At 45.9% G+C, this 24,006-nt stretch overlaps 1 protein-coding gene across 2 annotated transcripts in view; it reads left to right on the plus strand.

The window, feature by feature from the left end:
- Nucleotides 1-24,006, plus strand: part of SLC2A1 (solute carrier family 2 member 1) — a 639,356-nt gene that overhangs the window by 586,852 nt on the left and 28,498 nt on the right. Inside the window, exon 1 of one of the 2 annotated variants that reach the window (XM_086922221.1) lies at nucleotides 3,794-4,157. The exons of the other annotated variant lie outside the window; for it this stretch is intronic. Coding sequence (XP_086778347.1) covers nucleotides 4,140-4,157 — 18 coding nt within the window. The 5' untranslated portion in view covers nucleotides 3,794-4,139. Of the gene's footprint in view, nucleotides 1-3,793; nucleotides 4,158-24,006 lie in introns of those variants that run through there. 2 annotated transcript variants of the gene reach the window in all.

Below are 24,006 nucleotides of genomic sequence, written 5' to 3' on the forward strand. Positions count from 1 at the left end.
CCCCCCCCATCACAGCTGAGGAACAAAAGGTCCGCCTGGACAGCAGGCAGCGGAGGTTTCACACAGGGGCAGCTGAACCTCTATAACACCAAATTCAAAGTATTGTTCTCCAAACAATTAGACACCTTTCCGGTCACACAGTGCTGGCAAATACGGAACTACAGAGCTACTCAGTGATATTTTATTACATTCTAGAACTTGCAGTTATATTTGGTAAAATAATGGGGCTACTCTTTGCAGGCGGGCAACTGGAGCCAAATTTCGGGGGGTGGGCTGATTCTTCCGAATTTAGACAGAGTGGCTGTAAGAAGGGGTGAGCACACAACAAAAGCCTCACTTATAACTAAAAGCCTCATTTACAACTGTATGTACTCGGGTGTGTATGCAATTAGGCAATTAGAAGCTCGTCAGCCCGCGAAGCTGTCTTCGCCCGGGCTGACACACACGACGGGGGGGGGGGGGGGGGGGGGGGGGGGGGGCGCAATGCGCGCCTGACTCTTTGTATATCTCGAATTGCAGGCTACAATTAAGACTAAAAGGCGCCAAATGTGTTACTTTCCAGGGCGCAATCTTTCCAAAGGCTATGCCTGCTGGGGCATGTAGTTTTCACTTTATAATGGGATAAGCGCTAATACAAGTTCGAGCATGCAAATCAAAACCCTGCCATAGATGAGCTCGTCAGCTAGGAAACTTGAGAGCTCTGTGCAGCGTTGCATGGAGAGGATTCAAAAACGGGCACTGCACAGCTGCACGGAGGCTCGCGACCAATGTCTACAGTCAGGGGCGTAAAGTTGTTTTAATTTATTTTTACGACAGGGCAAGCAGGCCAACTGTGTCGCACTTTCTGCCCTCCAATATGCCCCCTTTTGAGGATTATCCGTTCTCACTTGTATTTATATAGTGCACACTACCCGCGAATAGGCGATGGCAGCTATCTTTCTTCGATGGAAAGGTGAAATCACTTGTAGGTCAGGTTGCTCATCCTACACCTCCAGAGGAGCGCAAATCCTTAGCCATTTGGCAGTGCTTTGACCCCATATCTGAAGATACCCTTCTCAAATGCATACGCGAAACAAAGCCCTCCAACCATTCGCTTGACCCTATCCCCAGTGCCATTGCCTTTGACTTCTATACCCATTCCCTCTCCTATTGGTCCACTCTGATCAACCTCTCCCTCTGGCAAGGCTCCCTTCCTGTCCCCTTCAAAACTGGGCAGGTCACCCCTCTGCTGAAAAAGCCCACTGCTGATGCGAATGACCTCAACAACTTCCGCCCCATCACTAACCTTCCCTTTCTTGCAAAGATAACGGAAAGATGTGTAGCCAAACAACTCTCTCGTCATATCAAGGACAATGATCTTCTTGACAATTGTCAGTCCGGCTTCATCCAAAACTGCAGCACTGAAACAGCCCTACTGCAAGTGGTTGATGATGCGCTGAGGATACTCGACTCAGGGGGGTCCTGTCTGCTAATTCTCCTTGACCTCTCCGCAGCCTTCGACACTGTTAATCACAACACCCTCCTCAATATTCTTCAACAGAGAATGGGCATGGAGGGCACTGTGCTTAAATGGTTTGCATCCTTCCTCTCTGACAGATCTCAAATGATCAAAATAGCGAACAGTCTTTCTTCTCCTGTGGCGGTGGGTCAAGGTGTTCCCCAAGGCTCTATACTTGCACCCACACTGTTCAATCTCTACTTAGAACCACTGGGAAACCTCCTAAGCAAATCCGGGATTCACTATCATCTCTATGCAGATGACACTCAACTCTACCTCAAGGTTGCCTCCACTCATGATCTCTCCATCCTAAAATCTACTCTTGACTCCATTCAAAACTGGATGTCATCTCATCAATTAATTTTGAATCCCTCCAAAACTGAATTCCTCCTCTTCTCCTCCTCACTCTCTCCTCCCCCGGTTCAATCATGGATGGATCAGATGAATCTACTCAACAACAAACCCATCATTGTCGACAGCGCAAAATCTCTTGGTGTCATTCTAGACAAAAAACTCAATCTAACTCCCCACATCAATTCTATTGCAAAATCTGCTCGCTACCAACTGCGCCTTCTTTGGGGAATCCGTCGCTTCTTCCTGGAGCAGGACCTTATAACCCTGGTGCAATCGCTGGTCCTCTCCAGACTAGACTACTGCAATTCTCTTCTTACTGGCCTCCCCAAATCTCACCTGTCCCCACTTAAGTCTGTCTTCCATTCAGCAGCTCGTTTCATCTATGGGGCCAAAAGAAGCGATCACATCACACCGTTGCTATCCACCCTCCGCTGGCTTCCCTTCGAGGCTAGAGCTATCTACAAGACCGCTTGTATCACCCACAAAGCCTTGCACTCCTCCTCTCCCCGCTACCTGGTGAATAAACTGAAACTCTCTGGAGGCTCTAGACCTTCACGCAATGCAGAGAATCTACTGCTTGAACCTCCCACTTTCAAGAAGGAAAGAACAATGGCCCAATCCTTTTCAGGCAACGCAGTGAGAATCTGGAACTCGTTTCCGCCTGAGCTCCGGACCACCGCCTCCTCCCAGGCCTTCAAAAGGGACCTCAAAGTTCTCCTCCTCCAGAGACACCTCCAAAAGTAATTCACGTCCTCTTGCTATTCGGAGGAAGACTTCCCACTACTGATATTTACTACTTTCCATGTCCATGGGAGTGCCTTCCCAGTGTTTTCCTGTGGTGGGAGTGTCTGCCTTTTTGCAGTATTCTCCATGTACTTGTGTTCGGTGCCATTTTGTAACATGCACACAACACTTTGCCCTTGTAACACACGGTTGCTACCTCTCACATGTTTTTACCTTTGATACTTGCACGAGTGCCACCTTGCCTACGTAACGCCTGTTCTTGTGCCGAGCACTTATTGCAGTATCATACCTCAAATTATACTCTGTTTTCTCTTTTAACTGCACACTTGTCACTTTTCCTCTTGTGCACTTTTGACTACCTCATGTATTTTTTGTTGTTCACAATTTTTACTACCTCAAGTATTTTGTTTGCTCACAATTGTCACTATTACCTTTACTACCTCATGTATTCTTGGTTGCTCACAATTTTGACTACCTCAAGTATTTTGTTTGCTCACAATTGTCACTATTACCTTTACTACCTCATGTATTTATGGTTACTCACAATTTTTACTACCTCATGTTTTTGTTTGCTCACAATTGTCACTATTACCTTTACTACCTCATGTATTTTCGGTTGCTCACAATTTTTACTACCTCATGTTTTTGTTTGCTCACAATTGTCACTATTACCTTATGTAAGTAACGTATGTTTTAGTAATCTGCTCTTCTGTAATGTTTCTCATTATGCTTCATTTCTGTTCCTAATGTGAAGCGCTCTGACGCCTTCGGGTAAAGTCCGCGCTATATAAAAATGCATAAATAAATAAATAAATAAATAAATATACATTTAGAATTGAGCCGATGAGCTGTGGTAGCTCCGTACACCACGCAACTCCAACACCCTACAATATCATCGAAGGAAACCATACTAAAATCAGCGTTACTGTACTTCTGCAGTATCCGGGTACTTATTGCAACAAACTATAGCACGCAGGAATGCAAAGCCGGGAGACGACAAGAGGGAAGAACAGGCTCACTTTGTGCAGCAGGGAAGGAAGGGTGTGGGGAGGCATCGGGTGACAGTCTAGGCAGATGACGTCTGGACACACCTCCCGCGCACACCCTCGGAGAAAAGGGGGTTCGGTGCCTGAAGACCAATAGGAAGCGACGGGGGCGCGGCCTCGGCGTATAAACCGGTCCTGCCAGCCGGCCGGCTAGATTTCACCGCAGCTGAACATCACATGCGCAGGAGGCCGACTGTAGGCAGTATCTGCGACCAGCATCCTTCAGAAGCATCTCTGACCTCAGGCGTGGCGCGAAACCCTACTCACCACGGGCTGTGCTCTATAGGCGCGAATATCTCAGGGGCACCGGAAACCCCGCACTGTGGGCAGAGTATACCCAGAACTAGTTTTTTTTAAACGAGTATTCTACACCTCTTTTTACTTTGAGGATACCGAGCCTGGGAAAGAGGCGGTTAATTCTACATAGAGCGCTACATTAGCGTCGATCGGACAGGCTACCGGGATCACCAGCCCCGGTGACGAGAGCGAGCTGCGGCATGGAGTCGGGAAGTAAGGTGAGTGAACAGGAGAGGGGGAGTCATACTTTTATTACATATAGTATTAGGACTATCCCACTATAACAGTGCCAGCAACAACGCCAATTTGTAGAAATGTAACTAGTGTATTTTTCTTATTCGATTTGGTAATTTGAAGTACGTATGACATGTAGACACGTTACAGTATCAAGTCGATGAAACAAGCCTTGTTACACTAATATACCAGAAAGAGCTTGGGCCAGGAAGAAGACACGCGTAGAGTATGAGCAGGGGAGAAATATTATCTGACTGGAAATGTAACCGCTCTGGTATGTTTCTGCGGCTCGGTATGAGTCATGGCATCACGCCCTATTTGTTGTGCCTGCGGACGAGACGCAATGTTTACAATGTTCTCTGCGCAGGGCTTGCTGTTTGAAATGCTGTGGTGCATTTTGTTTGATATGTTGGAATGGAGGAGCGCTATGTCGTATGTTGCGTTAAGGTTTGCTGCCCCGTGTTATGCTGTGTTATCTTCTTCTATATGATGCTCAGCTGTAAGAGGCTTTGTGCGGGGTCGTAGATATCAATAGTACACCAGGTGCCCAGGGGCGAGGGGCCCAGTGTCATCTTGAAGAATTTCGGGGACCCGGGCAAGACCCGATTTGGGGGGCCCTGTTCGGAAAAACATGTAATTGTATTACCAATTTCCAGTTAATTAAACCCCATTTTATGTAATCGGTACTAAATTTTAGAATGTGCACACAAAAAAAGAACTTCGCGATGACACTGGGTAGTGCGAGAGACCTAGACAGAAGTGAAGGTAGGCTGCGAATTTTAGATAACCAAATGGAATAGACAGATGTTAAATTGAGAGAAATCAAATTTTCCAGTGCGCCCCTTGGAAGGCGGGAGGCTGGGAAATGCCGTAGTTTGCCCATAAATTAAAACCTCTATGGAGGGGTCCACTTCAGCAAAAAGCCTGTCTTTTTTTTACAACTAAAAATAAGTGTTTTCTTGCATTGGGGCTCGGGGTAACCTTGCGTTGCCACTGTCTTTGTGGAAGGTGATGGGGAGGAGCAGTGCGAGTCAAACAATACAAGCGGCGGGTGTGAAATTGGGCCTGCATCCTGGCTCTATTTATTTACTCCGGCATTAGACCGCAAAAAGGTGTTTGGGTGGGGGGATGCGGACTACGGAAACCTAATTGATTCAGTTGGTCAACTATCCCCTCGTTCTAATCCCAAGGTCATCACTCGTAAATTTGTGGGACTCCAAGTTCCACCCAGTTTGCACTTTTTATAGTGGGTCGAGTAGTGATATTTTCAAGTTTCAGAATACGAGGGTGGACCCTGGCCTGGAGGAGCTACTCCCTCGTGTATCTGGCATGTGCGGTAGATCTCTGCTTACCTTCATCACTGGGGAGGCAAGTAAGAAAACTACGTTTTACGCCTTTATTAAGCCACACAACATAATGGGCAATCGGGTGGTTTAGTCTCGATGGTATGTGTGATGGATCGCTTTCATCTGGCTGAGACATGTGCTGGATTGATTTACCGTGTATTTACACTACCGTGGTTTACAAAGAATGTTATTAAAATATAGACGGCCTTTATCTGAAGTGTCTGGTTGCTGGGCAGTACAAGCTCGAACACCCCTGCCAGGTTTACATAATAGGTGGACCCTGAAGAAGGAAATTGCTTTTGTAGCCGGGCTCTTAATGTGCCCCCTGTGTGTGTGAGTCATCTTGCTGCGCTCTGTTCCTCGTTGTCTGTTGACTGCAGGGAAGGGGAGAAACTTTATGGTTTTTGATACAGTCGGGAACGCGAATACATAGCACCCGTTTCTCCATTATCATCGCTGTTCGTCCTCAACGGCAACTTGTTGCTGCAGTATTTTTAGTCGGGTTTCGTAGTAACAGCAACATACACAGACCGTGCGTGGCGACGCAGGTCAGGCGGGGCCAGGTCTACGTCTCTGACGTGCGTAGCCTGGAAAGGATGCAGCATCTCCGAGAAGATGGAGTCTGTGCGCGCATTGGGCGAACAGGGCTTAAGCAGCGATTGGCCAGTGAGACTCAGATGCGCATTGTACCACGGGAAATGTGTAGCTGTTTCCTACAGGCTTGCTGTGGCCTGTGGTTTAGTCTGAGGCAATGACGCACCAGGTTCAGCCAATTGCTAAACTAAGGAGTTTCCTGACATGCTGTGTCAGTATGTCAAGCGCCATTTCTGAAAGACCAGACCTTAGTGTAGGACATGTTTTAGGGATCAGTCGGTGTCGGAAATGTATTCGTTTACACCCCGATGCAAACGGAGATATTTATCGACTTGGTAGCTCTGCTTACAAGGAGACAGATTTCTCTGTACACCTATTACTGTATAACTTATATTTCTCCAGGGTCTACCATCAAAGGTTTGGGGAGATCAATATGACTGTACATTTGAAAGATGATAGAGTAGGTTCACATCCAGCCACATGTCTGATTCTGCAAAGCGGGTCGTGACTGCCCCAGCGATGCAGATGCATTGTCGGCTAAACAGTTTAATTTTATTTTTTATTTGAAAAGTTTTATATAGCTCCAGCTAGACCTGTAGGTATCGGAGCGCTTCACATACACACTATGAAAGACAGATAGGTCTTGCATTACAATAGGAGGCTGACAGTAGGTAAGCAAACCACTGATAACGAGTACAGCATGAACAATAAATAACTGCAACAGAGGGTGAGAGAATAAAAAGAACACAGTGATTAGTATAGTCCGTTCGCAAACATTCTTTGAATGGGAGTCAACTCGGAAATAATGAGGTCTATGCTTCAGGAAAGTATTTGTTAAGGAGATGGAGTTTGAGGTCCCTTTTGAAACAGGAGAAGAAGGGGTTGCATCTGAGGATTCCAGGGAGAGCATTCCATATCCTGGGCGCGTTGCCAGAAAACATTCAATCTTGGGTGGTTTTCTTTTTCATTTTTGGTGGAGTTGAGTTGGAGCTTCTCGGTGTTCTGGCTTGACCTGCTTTTACCAGTTTGTTGTTCAGGTAGTTGGGGGCCGGAGAGTGGAGGGGTTTGTGTGTGATGTAGGCCAGCTTGTAAATACATCTCCCTTCCATGGGAAGCCATTTGAGGGAGTTGAGATCTGGAGTGGCGTGTTAAAATCTTTTTACTCCAGATACCAGTCGAGCGGCCATGTTCAGCACTGGCCTTAGAGGGGCTAGGTGAGCTTTTGGGGGTTCCTGTAAGGATGGCGATCCCGTAGTCTATTTTAGAGAGAACCAGGGATTGAACTACTGTCTTGAGGTCATCATGGGGAAGAAGAAAAGGTTTCAGTTTCTTGAGGTGTTTTAGAGAGAAAAGAGCACTTTTTGCAGAGTTCTTGATGTGGGCCTCCATTGAAAGGTTCTTGTCAAGGGTGATGCCTAGTGCAATGACACTACACCTAGTTTTTCTCAGTCGAAAACTGTTGCCACATGTCCAGTATTTCACAAGCATGGCCAGTATTTTTATGGCAGTGAACTCCAGTATTTTACTCTTTTGAAATATCAACGTAAAACAGGAAAACACATTAACAATTCACTTATAATTATTGGGGAGCTGTGTAAATTATGTCTAAGTGATTAGGCCCAGATCCTTGTACTGGGGTGAATGTATGACATTGTTCTACATTCTGTCCATCAACTGTGTTTTTTGCAATTTTCACCCTAAGTGATTATTAAATCAGAAAGAGGAGCAAAGGCCATGTTAAAAACGAATACTGAACAATTGACATACATTTTTTTTATTTCACCACCGTTTGGTTGTTCCAGAACACCAAAGTGTATGCAAACTGCAGGTATGTTTTTCTGAGAGAGGTTAGCAAGCTACCTACGAGACAGCCTGAATTTCCTGTAGGCATTTGACGAAGCACAGTAGAGCTTTTTTATGTTTTATATTTTTCCCCCATTCTGATCCATCTTTCTTTCAGTCTTGGCCATTTAAAGTGTCTCTGTTTGGGCAGGATTGTTTTACACAAAATCACATAACAGCATAAGTTTTCAACTTTGCTCTCTACGGTTTTGAGTACCAGAACTTAGGTCTAAGCATTGGAGGGTGGCATTTTTGTGTGAATCAGATTGTGTTTTTTCGATATGAATAGAAACAGAACTGTCTTGGCAGCTCACCACTGCCTCTAGCACAGAATAAGACCTTATTAGGTAAACAGCAAGACATCTCCGAGGTCAGAGGCAGATAGGGGTGTTTTTTTGTTGCAACAAGAGTACACTGTTTCTGGTAAGGATTAGGGCTGCAATTCTCAATTTTCCACTCCAATAAGTGACTATAACTAGAGTGGAAATCTCAGTTCTTGGGCCCAAACATCCACACACATACACCATCAGTGCAGATTGGCTAGTCTGTTGTGGCACCAGTACACATTCCCAGCTCATCTCTTGGCAACTATATTTATTATATACATTTTTATATATCGCTAGCTAGACCCGTAGGTATTGGAGCACTTTACACACACAAAGGAAAGGAAAGATTGCATAATATCGCAGGACATGAGGATGCATAAAGATAGAAGCAAAGACATAATACTTGCGTATCCAGTGAGGGGAGAGAAACACAAGTGGATGACACAATCAGATAACCACCATCCTTGAAGGTCAAAGTGTAGGGGAGTCCATTAGGTTATTGCTGTCTCGGATGGTTGACCTGGTTGGTTGGTCTTTGTTCACTACCAACTGGTCTTATCACGCGAGTGTCCACTCCAGGCTCTCCATTCCTCTTGTCGTGCTGGTGCACACGTATCCCTCGCAACAGAGTACTCACTCTTTCCCCATGACATCAAGGCCCATTCCCTCTCCAGAACAGTCACTCATGCCACCCCACTCCTATCTTGTGATTACAGCTTTCTCATACCGTTACCTGCTTGCCTATCGCAAGTGAGTGCATACTCCTTCCTTAAGTCCATGAGCGCACTTTGTAGTGAACTGAAACAAACAGATTTTTATTTCACTGGTGAGCACATGCGGGTGAATGGAGGTATGAACATGAAGCATGATAACGAACGTGTGCTTGGACTTTTTGAATTACATGTACCACTGTAGGCGGAGTGCAAGAAGCATTGGAATGAAAAAGGCCTCCGCACCATAGTCAACATGAAAGGCATGCATGTGCGTGCTTGGGGTGTCAATTTACACATAGTTGAATTCCAGTTGCCTCACACAGCATGTGCAACTGTATTCTCAAACAGTCATTTTTTCCCATAGAATCCAAAATTCGAACCTCGTAGAATTTTGCAAAAACTGAACCCTTCTGGTCTAATCAATACCAGCGGCCCCTGGTTCAAACTGTATGATCTGTTTACGTTCTGACCACCCACGTATGCATGAACCTGAGGACTGGGAGCGTTAGCGCTTCTTATTCGCCCCGTGCTTTTCTGCAAATCTCCCTAAAATTGGTCTGAAAAAATCCAACTGTGTTGAAAAATGTTATCCATGTATTGTATATCACTTTAATTGCTGAAACCAACCCCACACTTCCGATACAGCAATGATTGACATCTATGGAATTTCAACTGGATCAGGCACATCTGTGTCCAAATTGTTTTCATATTTTGTTGCATCTGTTTGCTTCCTGCCCTGGCTTCACCGTATGACTTAAATTGAGTGATTCTCTGAAACCGTGTTTCATCCTAACCCTTTGGGTTTTTTATCTGAGCTCTTGGAAGCAGACTGGACCCAAGTAATGTGTTTCATGTAAAAGCCAAAAATATATATTCGGTCTAGCGCGGTTGCTTTGTTAATCTACATACGTTTCGCTCTGCACTATATCACAGTTTACACAAGCAACCTTTGAAACACAGTTCCTACACCGTCTGGGCCTTGTAGCCCATTACAAGATATGAACCTTGCAGAAGCACGTGTCCTATTATTCATATACGGTTTATTCCATGACTACACACAAAAAATGCTTCTCAGCCTAGAAGTGGGAGAGAGAGAGAGAGTGTGTGTGTGTGTGTATGTGTGCGCCATACGTGAAATATACGCTTATTCAGCAAAGCATTGTATTCCCTGTTCCTGCTTTCTCTCCAATCACCAGGTTTCCGACACCCCCTCCCCACACAAACACATCTGCTGCCCCACCCCCACGTTTCAGACAAGCCTCTGGGTTTGCCAGATGTGCTTTCCAGGGAACAGCGGGAGGGGGGATTTGGCTTAAGAGCTGAAGGTCATGAAAGGGCTCGGGCCATAAAGAACAGGTGGGGGAGGGGGCCATGGAGGTAATTAGACGGCGTCACTGTTGTGCTCCTCACTTCCTTGATTGGTGTGAAAAGATAAGAAATGGCACAGCGGGTGAGGCTCCCACGCCCTTAATGACCCCAGGCCATCTGCCGAGGAAAGGAACAAAGGCCCCGGTGCAAGATTACAGCCTGCAGAACTCAGTTCTACAGAGCACCCAATGCAAGGACGATGAATGACCTCTGACCTCAAAGCCCAGTGGCATGAACGTGCATTGTGGTGGAGCTACCTACTTAAGACTCGGGTCATCAACAATGGCTGCTTTAGAATGCCTGCGAGTGGGAAAGTCTACGTCTCAGATTAACCTAAACCCACCATTCTCCATTCTCCTGTTACTCTTGTGGACTAACACTTCTCACATAGTTCGCACTATGAATCCCACACACTTCCAAACGAGCACAGCCTATGTACTAGGAAACTATTCAGTCCTTAATTTGTGCCGGTGGTTGCAGGTACTGGGCAGTGGCATTACTTGATGGGGACCAGGACTTATTTTACGTCGGCAGACTTTGCCCCTGAGCAAGAGGGAAAGACGGACGCTGAGAAAAAGGGGCAGGGGAAAAGAGAAGAACTGACACAAGGAGAAAGGTTGGATGAAAGAGAAGCCTCTAAACCGAGAGAAAGTTTAACGTAGTGGAATAGAATGATGCTGAATCAAGTGCTGTGCCGCAATCTCTCCTTTTGACAGCGACTGTTGCGGTTCCTGAGGTTTCACCCTTGTTATGGCCCGGCTCAGCCTTTCCTCATTCTGTCACTGAACACAACAGTGTGTGTATGGAAGAATGCACTCGGACCACTGAAACAGCTCAATGCTTGTTTGCACGTCCTTAGGGAAATGTATCCGCGCCTGCACCGGCTAGGTCAGAAGTACCTCCATTTTAAGTCTACACTTCGCTGTCGTCACACCTGTGCCTAGCGCCTTGAAGTCCAGATTGGATGTGTGGTTGGGTTGCAAATAGCCACCGTCAAAACAGATCACTGACGCTCTTGTTAGTTGATGTGATTGATGCAACACGACTACTGCCATCACTTGCCCTACTGCTTGTGGCCAACTTTAGACATGAAACAAAAAATCCCAAATAGGGTGTGGTAGGGCGACGGGCCTTGTTGTTCAGGTTGCACCCGCCGGCAGGCATGCTGCCTCTATTAGTGCAGGCAACGAGTGACACATGAAGGGCCTGATGACGAAAATGCTGACTGTATTGCTGTTCTCTGAGGACTTAAACCGACAGGGTTATGAATCGCTAACTATACATTGTTTGAGGAAAGGGAACCCTGGGAGGTTTTTAGAGTCGCACGTTTCTAGATACTCACACATTTTGGCAAGAAGTGAAACAAGGCACAGAAAAAAACTATGGTTTTAGAATAAGGCACTTTGGTTATGGCACCTCTAGGAGTAAGACGCCATACCTCTCAACGCCCAATTACCAGAGACTGGGCAGGTGGCAAGTTTAATTTAGACTGTGGCTCCAAATATCTGTTCACATATATAATGTGATTGTAACGTGATTTGTCATAAACCTCCGTTGTTGATAACTTCGACTCACCATCACCTTCTATAGTACCAGAGACTCTACATGTAACCTGGACTATACCATCATGTCTCGGCACCTGGGGGGTCAGCTTGGGTACTGTCATTGCTAAAAACTCATACAACCCTCTCCTGACAGATTTGGACGACGCCTGTTTCCTGGTAACAATAATACCAGGAAGCAGGGCTGGTTTCTAAGCACTCTACACTTCCTCGGATATAAATCGGAAAAACCTCATCCAGAAAGCTGCCGGCACATGGTGTTTCTTTCCTGTTATGGATAACACAGAATGATTTAGTGTTTTCCTGTTTTGGAAAAGACAGGTCGCTCCTCAGTAAGAGTTTTCATGACTAACAAATGATGTCCGACACCGGACGGCTTCACTGAAGGGGATTGGCCTCCCTCTCTAGGTGGTCCTTTTAATATAGCACTGTGAGGTATAAATGACATGTGGCTCATAAACCACTGTCCTATGTAAAAAAATCCTTTATAGATTACTACACACGATTTATTGTTAATGTTTAATCTGTATGTATCATGTAAAGTGCTCTGACACCCTGCATTTGGATGAGTAGTGTTGAAGTGCTATAAAAAAATAAAACGAAATAGTGGTATTTAAATTGTTATTTGTGTAAATACTGGGGTGACCAACACATGTGACATTCTTACAGAGTTTGCATATTTCTTATATGCAGGGACTGGAGAAAGCCAAAAGCATTTCTCTCTTAAGTACCTGTGAAGTGACAAGGATGTGAGCCTTTGTTTCCCCTTCATTGCATCACTCTTCATTACACCTAGGTGTGAGGCCCAAACAGGATACTCCAACAAAGAGGTCTAATGGCCCCTCAACTCCAGCTTTTGTTAGGGGCACCGCTGGAATCTGATCAGCCCTGCTGAAAGTCTCCCAGTGTCGGAAAATTACACAGGACCAGTTCAGCATATTTGAATTCCGTGAGAAATAGTAAAGTGGCACTCCCCAAAAGTGGTCCGCTCTGCAGCAGGGTAGACTGCGTCTATCCTCTGAAAATAGTAGGCAGGCAGTGCCTACCCTCGACTCGAGCCCTGTCTACACAGAATTTTGGTGAACCTGGTGAGGCAGTCAATAACATTGTAATGTGCTGACCCTGAGAATGGCCACAATTTTTGCATTAAGCCCACTGTAGCTTATTGTACATGCCATGAGATTAAAGTAAAGCTCTGAGAAGTATCATTACATGCTATTGCACTGTACGACCCCTAAGAATACACCAAATTGGGGCGTTAAGCAATGCTGCTATTCATCACTGTAGTGCTTTACATTTTGATGGCAAGACCAAGGCTGCGTTCTTGTAGGCATCCTAAAGGATTTTTAATACAATCTTCTCCAAACAAGGACCCGTCAGGCAGCCATCACCAACAGTGCCATGTTACCACACATTTATCTGCAATCTTAAGTATACGTGTCTCTTACACACCCAATGCGTACAATTTGCGTGTAATTGTAACTAGTACTTCTTCATTCAATCGTACACGCCCAATGCGTACAGAATGGCTGCCCTGATTTGACCAGGGTGGTGCTGTGCGAAACAATATATAATATAGAGATGTACACGTACATTACTGTCCTGGAGTAGCATACGTCACCTTACAAGTAGTATATGACAAAAGGACAGGTGGCCTAGGGCGGTGTGTGTCTGCCCTTTTGTGCACTGGGCCAGAGTGCACTGCTGATCTGTTACAGTCCTAGACATATAAAAAAAAATACACCCTATGCCACACCGCCTCCTTTGTTTTGTTTTAATTTTCAGCTTTAGTGTGAGTCCTCTTGAACTCATGGAGCCCAGTTTATTCCATGCTGTCGTCAGGACAGTGGAGTTTTCAAGGCCTGGAATAGCCGTGACGTGTGAGTAAATATTTCAGCAGGGCACCGGCGTCAGCGGCCAGGTGCGTGGAATATTTGCTCGGACACGTTACACTTCCTCCTTGTCTGGGCCGGGAGGGGCGCGGCAGGCCAGCGGGACATTTCTGTTGCGCGCGCGCGCCCGAGAGAGGCGACACCCAGCTCTGATAATAGCAGGAATCCTTAGTACATAGCAGGTTATGTTCTGCTGGTATCCAGCAGAATTTAGGCCCATCGGATTCCTTTTCAGAACCAAGACCAGGGAAAACGTATTGATCAGGGCAGGATCAGACGTTTTGGCTGTTGAGAAAACACCGGGTTGCCGAGTTTGTTGGTTCCGCATTCTCGACTTCTGCCTAAAGCCCCATCATTACTAACCTAGCGTGTAAATCAAGGGGCGGGGTCGTCAGGCGCTATAATTTGTGCAACTCTTGTCCATTACAATGCCCATTCTTTTTGTCGACGCCTAGCAAGGAACATGTTCGAAGTCTCTAGTGAGCTTTCTTAGATGGGGTGTTCTCCGCTGGACCGGAGTGCCACATGCCAGATATTAGAGGGCACCTTTTGCATACCGAGATTTCGCTAGTAAGTCTCATGAGACACGCCCACGCGTGTTTTATTTCAGGATATCTAAATCGCACCTTCCAGGGATGTGACGGAGACTTGTAAGGAACTGTAAAACACGGGATCCTTTTTGCTGCAATCACGATGATGCAGCATCTTTTCCGCGACAGCTGATGCTGTGTACCGCAGCTGCCAGAAGCACACAGTGTTCTGCAGTGCGCCCTCCTCCTATCAGTGAGCCCCTCGGGTCGCATGCACTTCCTGTTCGGAGGGTGGGGAAGGGAAAGGGAAACACGGCTCTGAGCCGGGGCGGTAAATCAACTCCCCCAGCCTTTGCCTTGGTATGTAGGGGAAAGGTGAAATGAACCAAAGGAGGGGCGGTGCTGAGTGGGGAACTCCAATTCCATTGGCTCTTCCGATCGAGCCTCCCGGAAGTCTGGGGAGGGAGAGAAGACACAAGGCCGCGTGTGTAGACCGAAGTACAGCCTTTATAAACATAAAGACACCGATAAAGCAGGGCTGCTCCAGCTACCTTTCCATTTCACGAAATGAAAGAGTTAAGTAATGCAAATAACTGCACAGCAGAGGAAAAACGCACCGCACGAGCTCCGAGAGAAAATATATTCGGCCTATGGCAATGGAAAATAAACGTGAAAACTGGCAAACTGTGCATTTAACTATGTTTGTTCTGTTAAGAGGTGCCTAGCAGAGAGTGTTTCGTCCATACAACTAGTAAGAGCTCCGCGAGCCACAAGTTGTATTTATGTGCCGGCCAAGGGGTCCAATGGCAGAAACAAAGCTTAGCAGGCTAATGCACTTGGTAGATCGGGCAGAGTGATCTTCAGGTCACACGTTTCAGTTGTAGCAAGGGAGGTCAGCTGGGTTCTAGCTCCTCAGCCTTCGTCTATGTGTAAACTCGATTTCTCAAGCTGCAATCATGTCAGGATAACGTATGGTGGGAATACGTCCACTCATGGACCTATGTGATATGCTTGTCACAAGATTGCATCATGGCATAGCCAACTCCTCCTTGTCTTGTAGGGTTACCACCTTTCCCAGAGACATGTACTGCTCAATTTGGTCACCTTTTTAAGATTCTGAAAAGGCAGTAAGTAAAACTTTCCGAAAAATCTACTGTACTTATTTTAACACAGCCCCCCTATCTTTGTTTACTTTAATTATCATTCAGTGATCATTAAAGCAGCTTTAGAGCACATTTGAAAGTGCTTTCTTCTTATTTTGAAGTATGTACTAATAAGGGGGGAAATATCGGCTTATGGTGATTTTGCTACAATTTGTACCAACTGGGATATTAAAATACTGGCCATGTCGTCTGCAGTTGACAGTACAGTACAGTAAAAAGAAGCTATTATTGATCCATTATTTTTTTCCATGGTACTGTGTATCTGCAAAATGATGCTGAAACTATGTGTGTGTGTGTGTGTGTGTGTGTGTGTGTGTGTGTGTGTGTATATATATATATATATATATATATATATATATATATATAGCCCTTCTCCCTCCCCCCCCCATCTCTTTTCATCCAGCCACTCTGTCTTTCTGCTTGTTTCCCTCCATTCTCTTATCTTTCTCTCTCCTTCCTGAAGCCCGCTCTGTGCTTGTTGAAATAACCAAGGTCAGCTGAAGAGATTGACAGAGGTCCCGGAAGCCACCCTGGGAATTAAACAACTGGCCTTCAATGTCTCCAGACACCCGGGAAAATTCCAGATGCAATAGATAGCCAATATGGCTCTGCATAGCAGTCTATTCAGTTTACACATTCCAGTCTGCATTGACAGTTTTTTAGGTCTCGCCTGTCGATGCGCATGCGCATCGAGCAAGGCGAGAGTATTGCGAGTTATCCACTCTTTATCTGCACTGCAAGGAATCGTGGCGATTCCTTGCAGTGCCCGTGACTTTTAAGGTCAATGCGCATGCGCATTAAGCTTATGCGCATGCGCATTGACCTTAAAAGTCACGGGCGCGTGCATGTCCGTCTTCCCGCCGTCTCGCATTTCCCCTGTCGCACTTCTCCTCCCCCCTCCCCTCTCTTCCCTCCAGCTTGTTTTTTGTTTATTTGACCCGCTCCGCCCCCTCCCCTTCCCGCCGTGTCGCATTTCTCCTCCCCTCTCTTCCCTCCGGCTTTTTTTTTGTTTATTTTACCCGCCGTGTCGCCGTGTCTCCGATCCTTTCGCTCTCCTCCCCCCTCCCCTCTCTTCCCTCCGGCTTCTTTTTTGTTTATTTTACCCAAAATAATAGAGTAAAAAATACGGCAGTAAATCACTAAGTGTATGCGACCATTAAAACCAATCTAACGTCGGCTCAGGCGCTAGTGAAAAACAGGTTTGGTACACAGATTAAGAAGTTAAAACACGAACTTGGATAAAGAAACTTTACAAAAAGTAAAAAGCACCACGTAGTTTACATAGAACAGAAAAATCATCAATAAAAGAATTTGCAAGCAGTAGCATGTCGCGTCAAGATTGTGCCGTTTAAAACACAAAGGAGGTTCTATCTTACCTTCCTGTTACTGTATTACGGCCGCTCTAACTGCAAGTCAGAAAGAATGCTCTCAAATGCTACTTCCAGTGACCGTAACTAAGAAAAATCCACTATCACTTTCCCTTTGAGTCACCAGGAAACACGCGCTTGGAATGAACTTCACTGCCCCTCCCACAGTTGCAAAAGAGATGCCAAATCACTTCCATGATCACGTGCTCCAATATCTGAGCACATTTCCCGATAAAGTCATCAACATTTGTACATGCCCTAGAGTTTAAATGTATAGCCTCCGTGCGGGTTTGCAACTCGCTTTCTCCGATACACTGCCTGTGGTGCGCCCGCGAGCACCAGTGCACGCTGCCTGTAATGAGCCCGCATTCCTGTGCACGCTGCCTGTAGTGCCCCGCTATTTCACCAGCGCGTCTTTCCCACTCTTACTTTCACCGGTCCACCTGGTATGCAGTTTGCCTGTGTGCGCTAGTACCTGCTGCAGGCATGATTTGAAGCCGATCACCCGCTTTCGCGGGTGCACCTCTGCCTGTTCATGCAGATGCTGCACTCACCCACTGAGGCTCCGGGAAGCGAGCTAGGCTACTTTCCTCTTCGCCGACTTTACATTTAGGAATCCGGTGCAGGGGTGTGTCGCGTACACGGCATGCTTTCTATCTCTCCAGCAGTAAATCTCGCTCAGACAGGTTCTTCCAAAACCCTGCATCCGAGCAGGGTTTTCAGGTGAGACGTTGGTTTCTCAGCAAGTCCTTTCAAGGCTTTTCGACCGTTTAAGCACAGACAGATCATTTTATTTTTGTGCCTCACAGATTCTATCTAACATTCCCAACTCAATGGTACTCATTTTATCGACCTCAGATGGATGAAAGGCCCCGCCAGAATTTGAACCTGTGTCTATGAGATCGAACACAAACCCCTGTAGTGGATGCATCGGTCCACTGAGCCACCAGAACAGGCACAAAGCACTTAGTAATCTCTTGCTATTAAAATCAATTTAATATGAGCAACATTACAAATGAACTGAAGCTAACAATGTGTGTATTTTTATGTTTTTCCTGCAGTGATAATCAGAGTGTAAAATATTAAATACGTTGCTGTAGATATTTCCTTCCTGCTGACCACTGTTTGTTTTAGAAAAGAAAAAACATAAGACTGGAAAGCCCTCACTCACTCACCCTCAACCCCTCACCCTCAACCCCTCACTCACGCTCACTCTCACTCATCCTCACTCAACCACCCTCAACCTCACTCACCCTCAACCCCTCGCCCTCACTCACCCTCAACCCCTCGCCCTCACTCACCCTCAGCCCCTCACCCTCACTCACTCACCCTCAACCCCTCACCCTCACTCACCCACCCTCAACCCCTCACCCTCACTCACTCACCCTCAACCCCTCACCCTCACTCACTCACCCTCACTCACCCTCAACCCCTCCCCCTCGACCCCTCCCCCTCAACCCCTCACCCTCACCCTCACTCACCCTCACTCACCCTCAACCCCTCACCCTCAAACCCTCACTCACCCTCAACCCCTCACCCTCAACCCCTCACTCACCCTCACTCTCACTCATCCTCACTCACCCTCAACCCCTCACTCACCCTCACCCTCACTCACCCTCAACCCCTCACCCTCACTCACCCTCAATGCCTCACCCTCAATCACCCTCAACCCCTCACCCTCACCCACCTTCACTCACCCTCACCCTCACTCACCCTCACTCACACTCACCCTCACCCACCCTCAACCCCTCATCCTCACTCACCCTCAACCCCTCATCCTCACTCACCCTCAACCCCTCATCCTCACTCACCCTCAACCCCTCACCCTCACTCACCCTCAACCCCTCACCCTCACTCACCCCCACTCACCCTCAACCCCTCACCCTCAACCCCTCACCCTCACTCACCCTCAACCCCTCACCCACCCTCAACCCCTCACCCTCAATCCCTCACCCTCACTCACCCACACTCACCCACACTCACCCTCACTCACCCACCCTCACTCACCCTCACCCTCACTCACCTTCACCCTCACTCACCCTCAACCCCTCACCCTCACTCACCCCCACTCACGCTCAACCCCTCACCCTCCGTCACCCTCAACCCCTCACCCTCACTCACCCTCAACCCCTCACCCTCACTCACCCTCAACCCCTCACCCTCAATCCCTCACCCTCACCCTCACCCACCCTCACTCACACTCACCCTCACTCACACTCACACTCACACTCACCCACCCTCACTCACCCTCACTCACCCTCACCCTCACTCACCCTCACCCTCACTCACCCTCAACCCCTCACCCTCACTCACCCTCAACCCCTCACCCACCCTCAACCCCTCACCCTCACTCACCCTCAACTCCTCACCCTCAACCCCTCACTCACCCTCACTCACCCTCACCCTCAGCCTCACCCTCACTCACCCTCAACCCCTCACCCTCACTCACCCTCACTCACCCTCAACCTCATGCTAAAGATTTACAAAAAAACCCATAAACAATTCTAAAAGCACTAACTCTAATGCTGCGAGACCTATTGCATTTCTAATGCTTGTTTTTTATCCATGCAGGCTAGTTTATTTCTGCCAGTTGAAAGGGAAAGTCGACATAAAATTGAAGGGCCAAAGTAGGGACAGCCATTTGTGACGTACATCTATATAACTTTTTGTGTATTTACTTATGTGATATATGGTTCAAAGTGAGCTACAAAGCAATTGAGCACAATGAAGAAAGGGGGGTACCAATATGTTTATCAAATAAAAAGAGCAAGAGGATTATATTAGCAGGGAAGAAGTAAAACAGGAGAGATGGTGGGCTTTGAGGGGGTGCTTAGAGGGAGGGTTGTGGCAGCAACAAAATTGTCAAAGCAGTGAGTGAAGGAAAGAAAGGAAGAGTGCCATTGAGAGCTCTCAGGAGAGGTCCAACAGTCAACACTGACTGAATGTTGCTTATAGTAATGGGGTAACCCTCCTTATGAGATGGAGTATGACAAATGAGGACTTGGATGGTGTTCCTGGCCCTTTCTGGAGTGTTGCATCACACCTGACATATCATCCAAATGTTTCTTTTCGTGGATCCAGGTTGTAAAGGCCCTCCGATTCAGGCCGGCCATGCTGCTTTTGTGTATCTTGCCGGCTCCACCTCATTAATCTCGAGCCCCATGTAGGGTGGAGTGCCCACAGTTGATGATGGCGTGGTGGAATGTGCAACATGTCCCTTATGTGATGCCGGTGGGCCTTGCCTGCCAGTTGAGTTATGGTTTGTTGTGGTCGTGTTGTGCTTGTGAACACCTTTGAGGCATGCTGCTGCAGGAGTAATGCTCTTCGGTGTAAGGCGGGTTGATCTCAGAGATACTAGCTGCTAGAGGATTGGCATCAAAGAGAAGGGAAATTGAGACTGGATAGCAGGTTGGAAATCTGCTTTCAATCGAAAAATATTCCCCTTCTGCTGCAGCGCAGTTGACATCGCATACTCTATCTTGAGTGTAATGTGTTCCCTGAAAGTGAAATTGTAGACGCTGAGCGACTTGGTGATGTTGAGGAGTGAAGTTATCAAGATTTCTCCAGAGGAGCAATTTTCAGTCTTTCTTGATAAGCTCAAATTCTGTTGTGGTGACGCTTAGCTTGAAACAGGCTTTCAATAAGTCAGTGATGGAGTTATTGCTGAATGCCAGGAGCTTGTATAATGACACCTCAGACTTGACTTTGTCAAGTTGCGAAACACAGATATAGAGGCAGGATGTTTCACAATCCTCTTGTCGATCCAATTTGAGTGAGAGGAATCCACCGTTCCAGGAATCAAGACTGCGAATCCCGGCCTAAGCATTCAGCCCAACTTTGCTCTTTGGAATGCATTGTCCTCTCCTACGATTGTAAAGACCATGCAAACTGAGTCACCCTTTAATAACTGGGCGTTACTGAATGAAGTAACATCTAACATTAATAAACTAATTTGTTAGACCTAGAGCCGGCATTTTGTTGTGTTTTTTTCTTCCTTGTGCATCAATTGCTTCCGTTCTAAGAACACATTTCAGCAATTTCCGTATCTGTGGTGTTCGAATTATTGCTGGAGAGCTTTCGTAGATTTTGTTGAGGTGCCCAAAGCACTATCAAGCATAGTATTCCTTTCATGGTTTGTGTAGTTTGGTTATCGGTAATGAAGAAAGCTCATAGGAGGCAGTGTCTTTACAGTTTATCTATAGTTGCACAATACTTAACAAAGGGTTCTCTTTAAAAAGACCTGTGACCTTTATATTATGCTGGGGGATCCTTGTTAAATAGCTTCACCCTCCTCCTCTACCACTACCCTGGATTCATTCCTCCTTCGAAAACAGAAAGTTTAACAGAGATAATGGGCAATTTTGTTACTGATTTTGTAGGAAGTGTGGCTAAAATGTGTGATCATAACATTCAGGCGGATAAATACATGAACAGCCAGTACACTAATCTTTCAGGTACCAAATCATATAAATGTGTGGGTGTACATTTTTTCTACCGTTATTTTTTGAAAGGGGATATATATTTTTGTTCGGAAATTAAATATTTGAACTTTACTGCTAACTTCTGCCTCGTACCAATAAAAATGTTTGCACTTACAATATTTTCTACTTTCTGTAAGTATTATTCCTGATTCGCCACCCTCCATGTTGTTAACCTCCTTCATTTTAAATGGAAGGGACCACAGAAGGTGAGGGGATGGACACTGCTTACCTACGAAGTGAAATAAACCATAGCATTTTCTTTTTCGTCCCAGCATTTACAAAATATAATCTTTAACTTACCACTTGTAAAACATCTACAGTTCGCAAAGTAGGAAGGAATTACACTCAAATATAAATCTCACAATAGAAGGTAATCCAACAAAAACAGAATCGTTCCTGATCTGACTAACAGAGAGTCTTAGTTTGTCCGATGTGTGCTTTATTACTGACTGACTATTTTGCTTATCACCCCAAAGCATCTGCAGATTAAATTTAAGAGTTTAAAAAAAGGCAGATTTATTCGATCATCGTCGTGCTAGCAGACCAGTTTCCCAAAACAAAATAAAAACAGAGTGAATAAATCCGAAAGTGGATGCACAATGGGCCCAGAAGTTAAAAATGTAACCACGAAAGATTTTCAAATCGCCTTCTAAAACGAATGCAAATAAAATACAACTTTAGAATTACTGATATCTCTAAAATTGGAGGCTAAAACATCAAAGAAAACCAAAACAACCAAAGGAAAAGAAACCTGTGTAACTAAGTGGACGTGAAGTTGTGTAAAACACAGATAGTGCTTAAAACTCTGCGCAGGCACAATACTGCTTTATTGTGTGTTTGAAGCGGCCTCTGTTTACAAAGATTGTGAGTGTTCTCCGAACAAAGGGACACTATCTGTGTGGTAACAGGAATGAGACGAAGAAGCAGAAGGCAGGCAAGTGCTTGGAAAACATTTCTTGACTTCAATAATCAAAGTCTGCCCAATCCAATCTTAGAGAAGTACTTCGGGAAGATACCAAGATTGTGCAGACACGACATTTTGCTTGTGGTCCATTTTGTTCCTTGTAGAAAGAAGCTATTAGCTTGGATATAAACAGGGAACAAAAACAAGTTACCTATTTGGTATTGCAAGAGAAGGGAAGAGGGTATGTACCAAAAGATAATAGGACCCATAAGGCCCTAGTTTACTTTTTGGTCTTTCACTTTCTTCAGTGCCCAAGAGATTACCCCAGTCAAACCATAAAAGTCAAATTTTAACTGGGCCATATGATCCAAGCTGCATCCTACTGACCAGGCTCAAATTTCTGGGGTTGTGTTCCTGTTCTGAGAAGTGTGGCAAACAGCTACCACTGGTGCAGCAGGGGCTGTGGCACAGGGGCCCAGGGCCCTGCAGGGCCCAATAAACTGATGATGATAGCTTATTTACTACCCCAACAGCAGGCAAAGGACCAATGTTCATTTCTTGCAATGGCCTTCTTCCGTCCTTGCTAGAGGGGGAGGCCTAGAAGTCCAAGCTGCCCTGTCCTTTTTAGGAACAGGACCACGACTGAGTGTCCTATGGTCCCCTTGATATGGAAAGAGACTTTATAACTTGCATGCAATCTCTTCAAATTCCGTTCTGGAACTAAAGTGTCACCAAAACATATCTAGGAACACAACATGTCCCGGGAAGAGATAATGTCCCCCAAGGCACAAAGAAATGCCCGTCTTGTCGAAAGTTTTTGGAATTGAGCAACTTTTGAGAATGAGAGGAGCATTCAAGGTATAAGATATTGCACTCAGAAGCTTCATTGCCCACGTGTACACAAAGCACTTGTGGAAATCAATTTGCTGAGTTGGGATTTCACCCAACCCATGGGCCTTTTTGATCAAAATTAACGTTTTGTTCACCGCTGTTAAATTGCATGCCTGGCGTCAACTGATTACACTGTTCTGGCATAAAATTTATATTATCACTGCCTGGCACCGTTACAGTGTTCTTTTCTAGGAAAAGAGTGATCTTGTGTGCCTTGAAAATATTCATGTGCCCATCACGTTTTTGTGTCATAAACAAGAAGCGCTGTTGGCTGTGGTAACCTTGCGCAACGGCTTTCAACAAATATTTCCAAACTGACTTAACTATTTTCTGCAAAAAATCTATAATAAATGAGTACCATTTAAAAGCTGAATGTTCGACAAAAAAATCAAGTGTGAGAATGTTGGCCTGGAAAACAGAAGGTTGTTTAGAGTTTTTGAACAATGTGTGGAGAATGTCTGAGCTAATCGGAGGTCCGACTAAGGAATGTAGGGAACGGGCGAGGGCCACAGCCCACAGCTGACTGGACTTTAAACTTCTCCCGTGTGCATTCTAGTTAGCAAATGCTGCAAAACACGGATCATAGCGCTTTAAAGGGATACAACAATATCATAACACTGTTGAAAAATCAAATTATTAACAAGACCTGCTTCGGTGTGGGGCTGGTTTCGACCCATGCTGCCTTTCTTCCTGTAGTAATGAATTTCCTATGTTTGTAGCTCGTAAATGTGTTTAGCAAGTTGCTAGGCACACACAGGATGCTTAGAAAAAAAAATGGAAGTCTAAAGTCCATGTAGATAAGCAATCTCATATTTAGCAAGCGCGTCAGATTAAAACAGTATGTAAAGTTCTGG

Source organism: Lissotriton vulgaris, chromosome 5 (assembly GCF_964263255.1).
Source record: "Lissotriton vulgaris chromosome 5, aLisVul1.2, whole genome shotgun sequence".
Taxonomy (NCBI): domain Eukaryota; kingdom Metazoa; phylum Chordata; class Amphibia; order Caudata; family Salamandridae; genus Lissotriton; species Lissotriton vulgaris.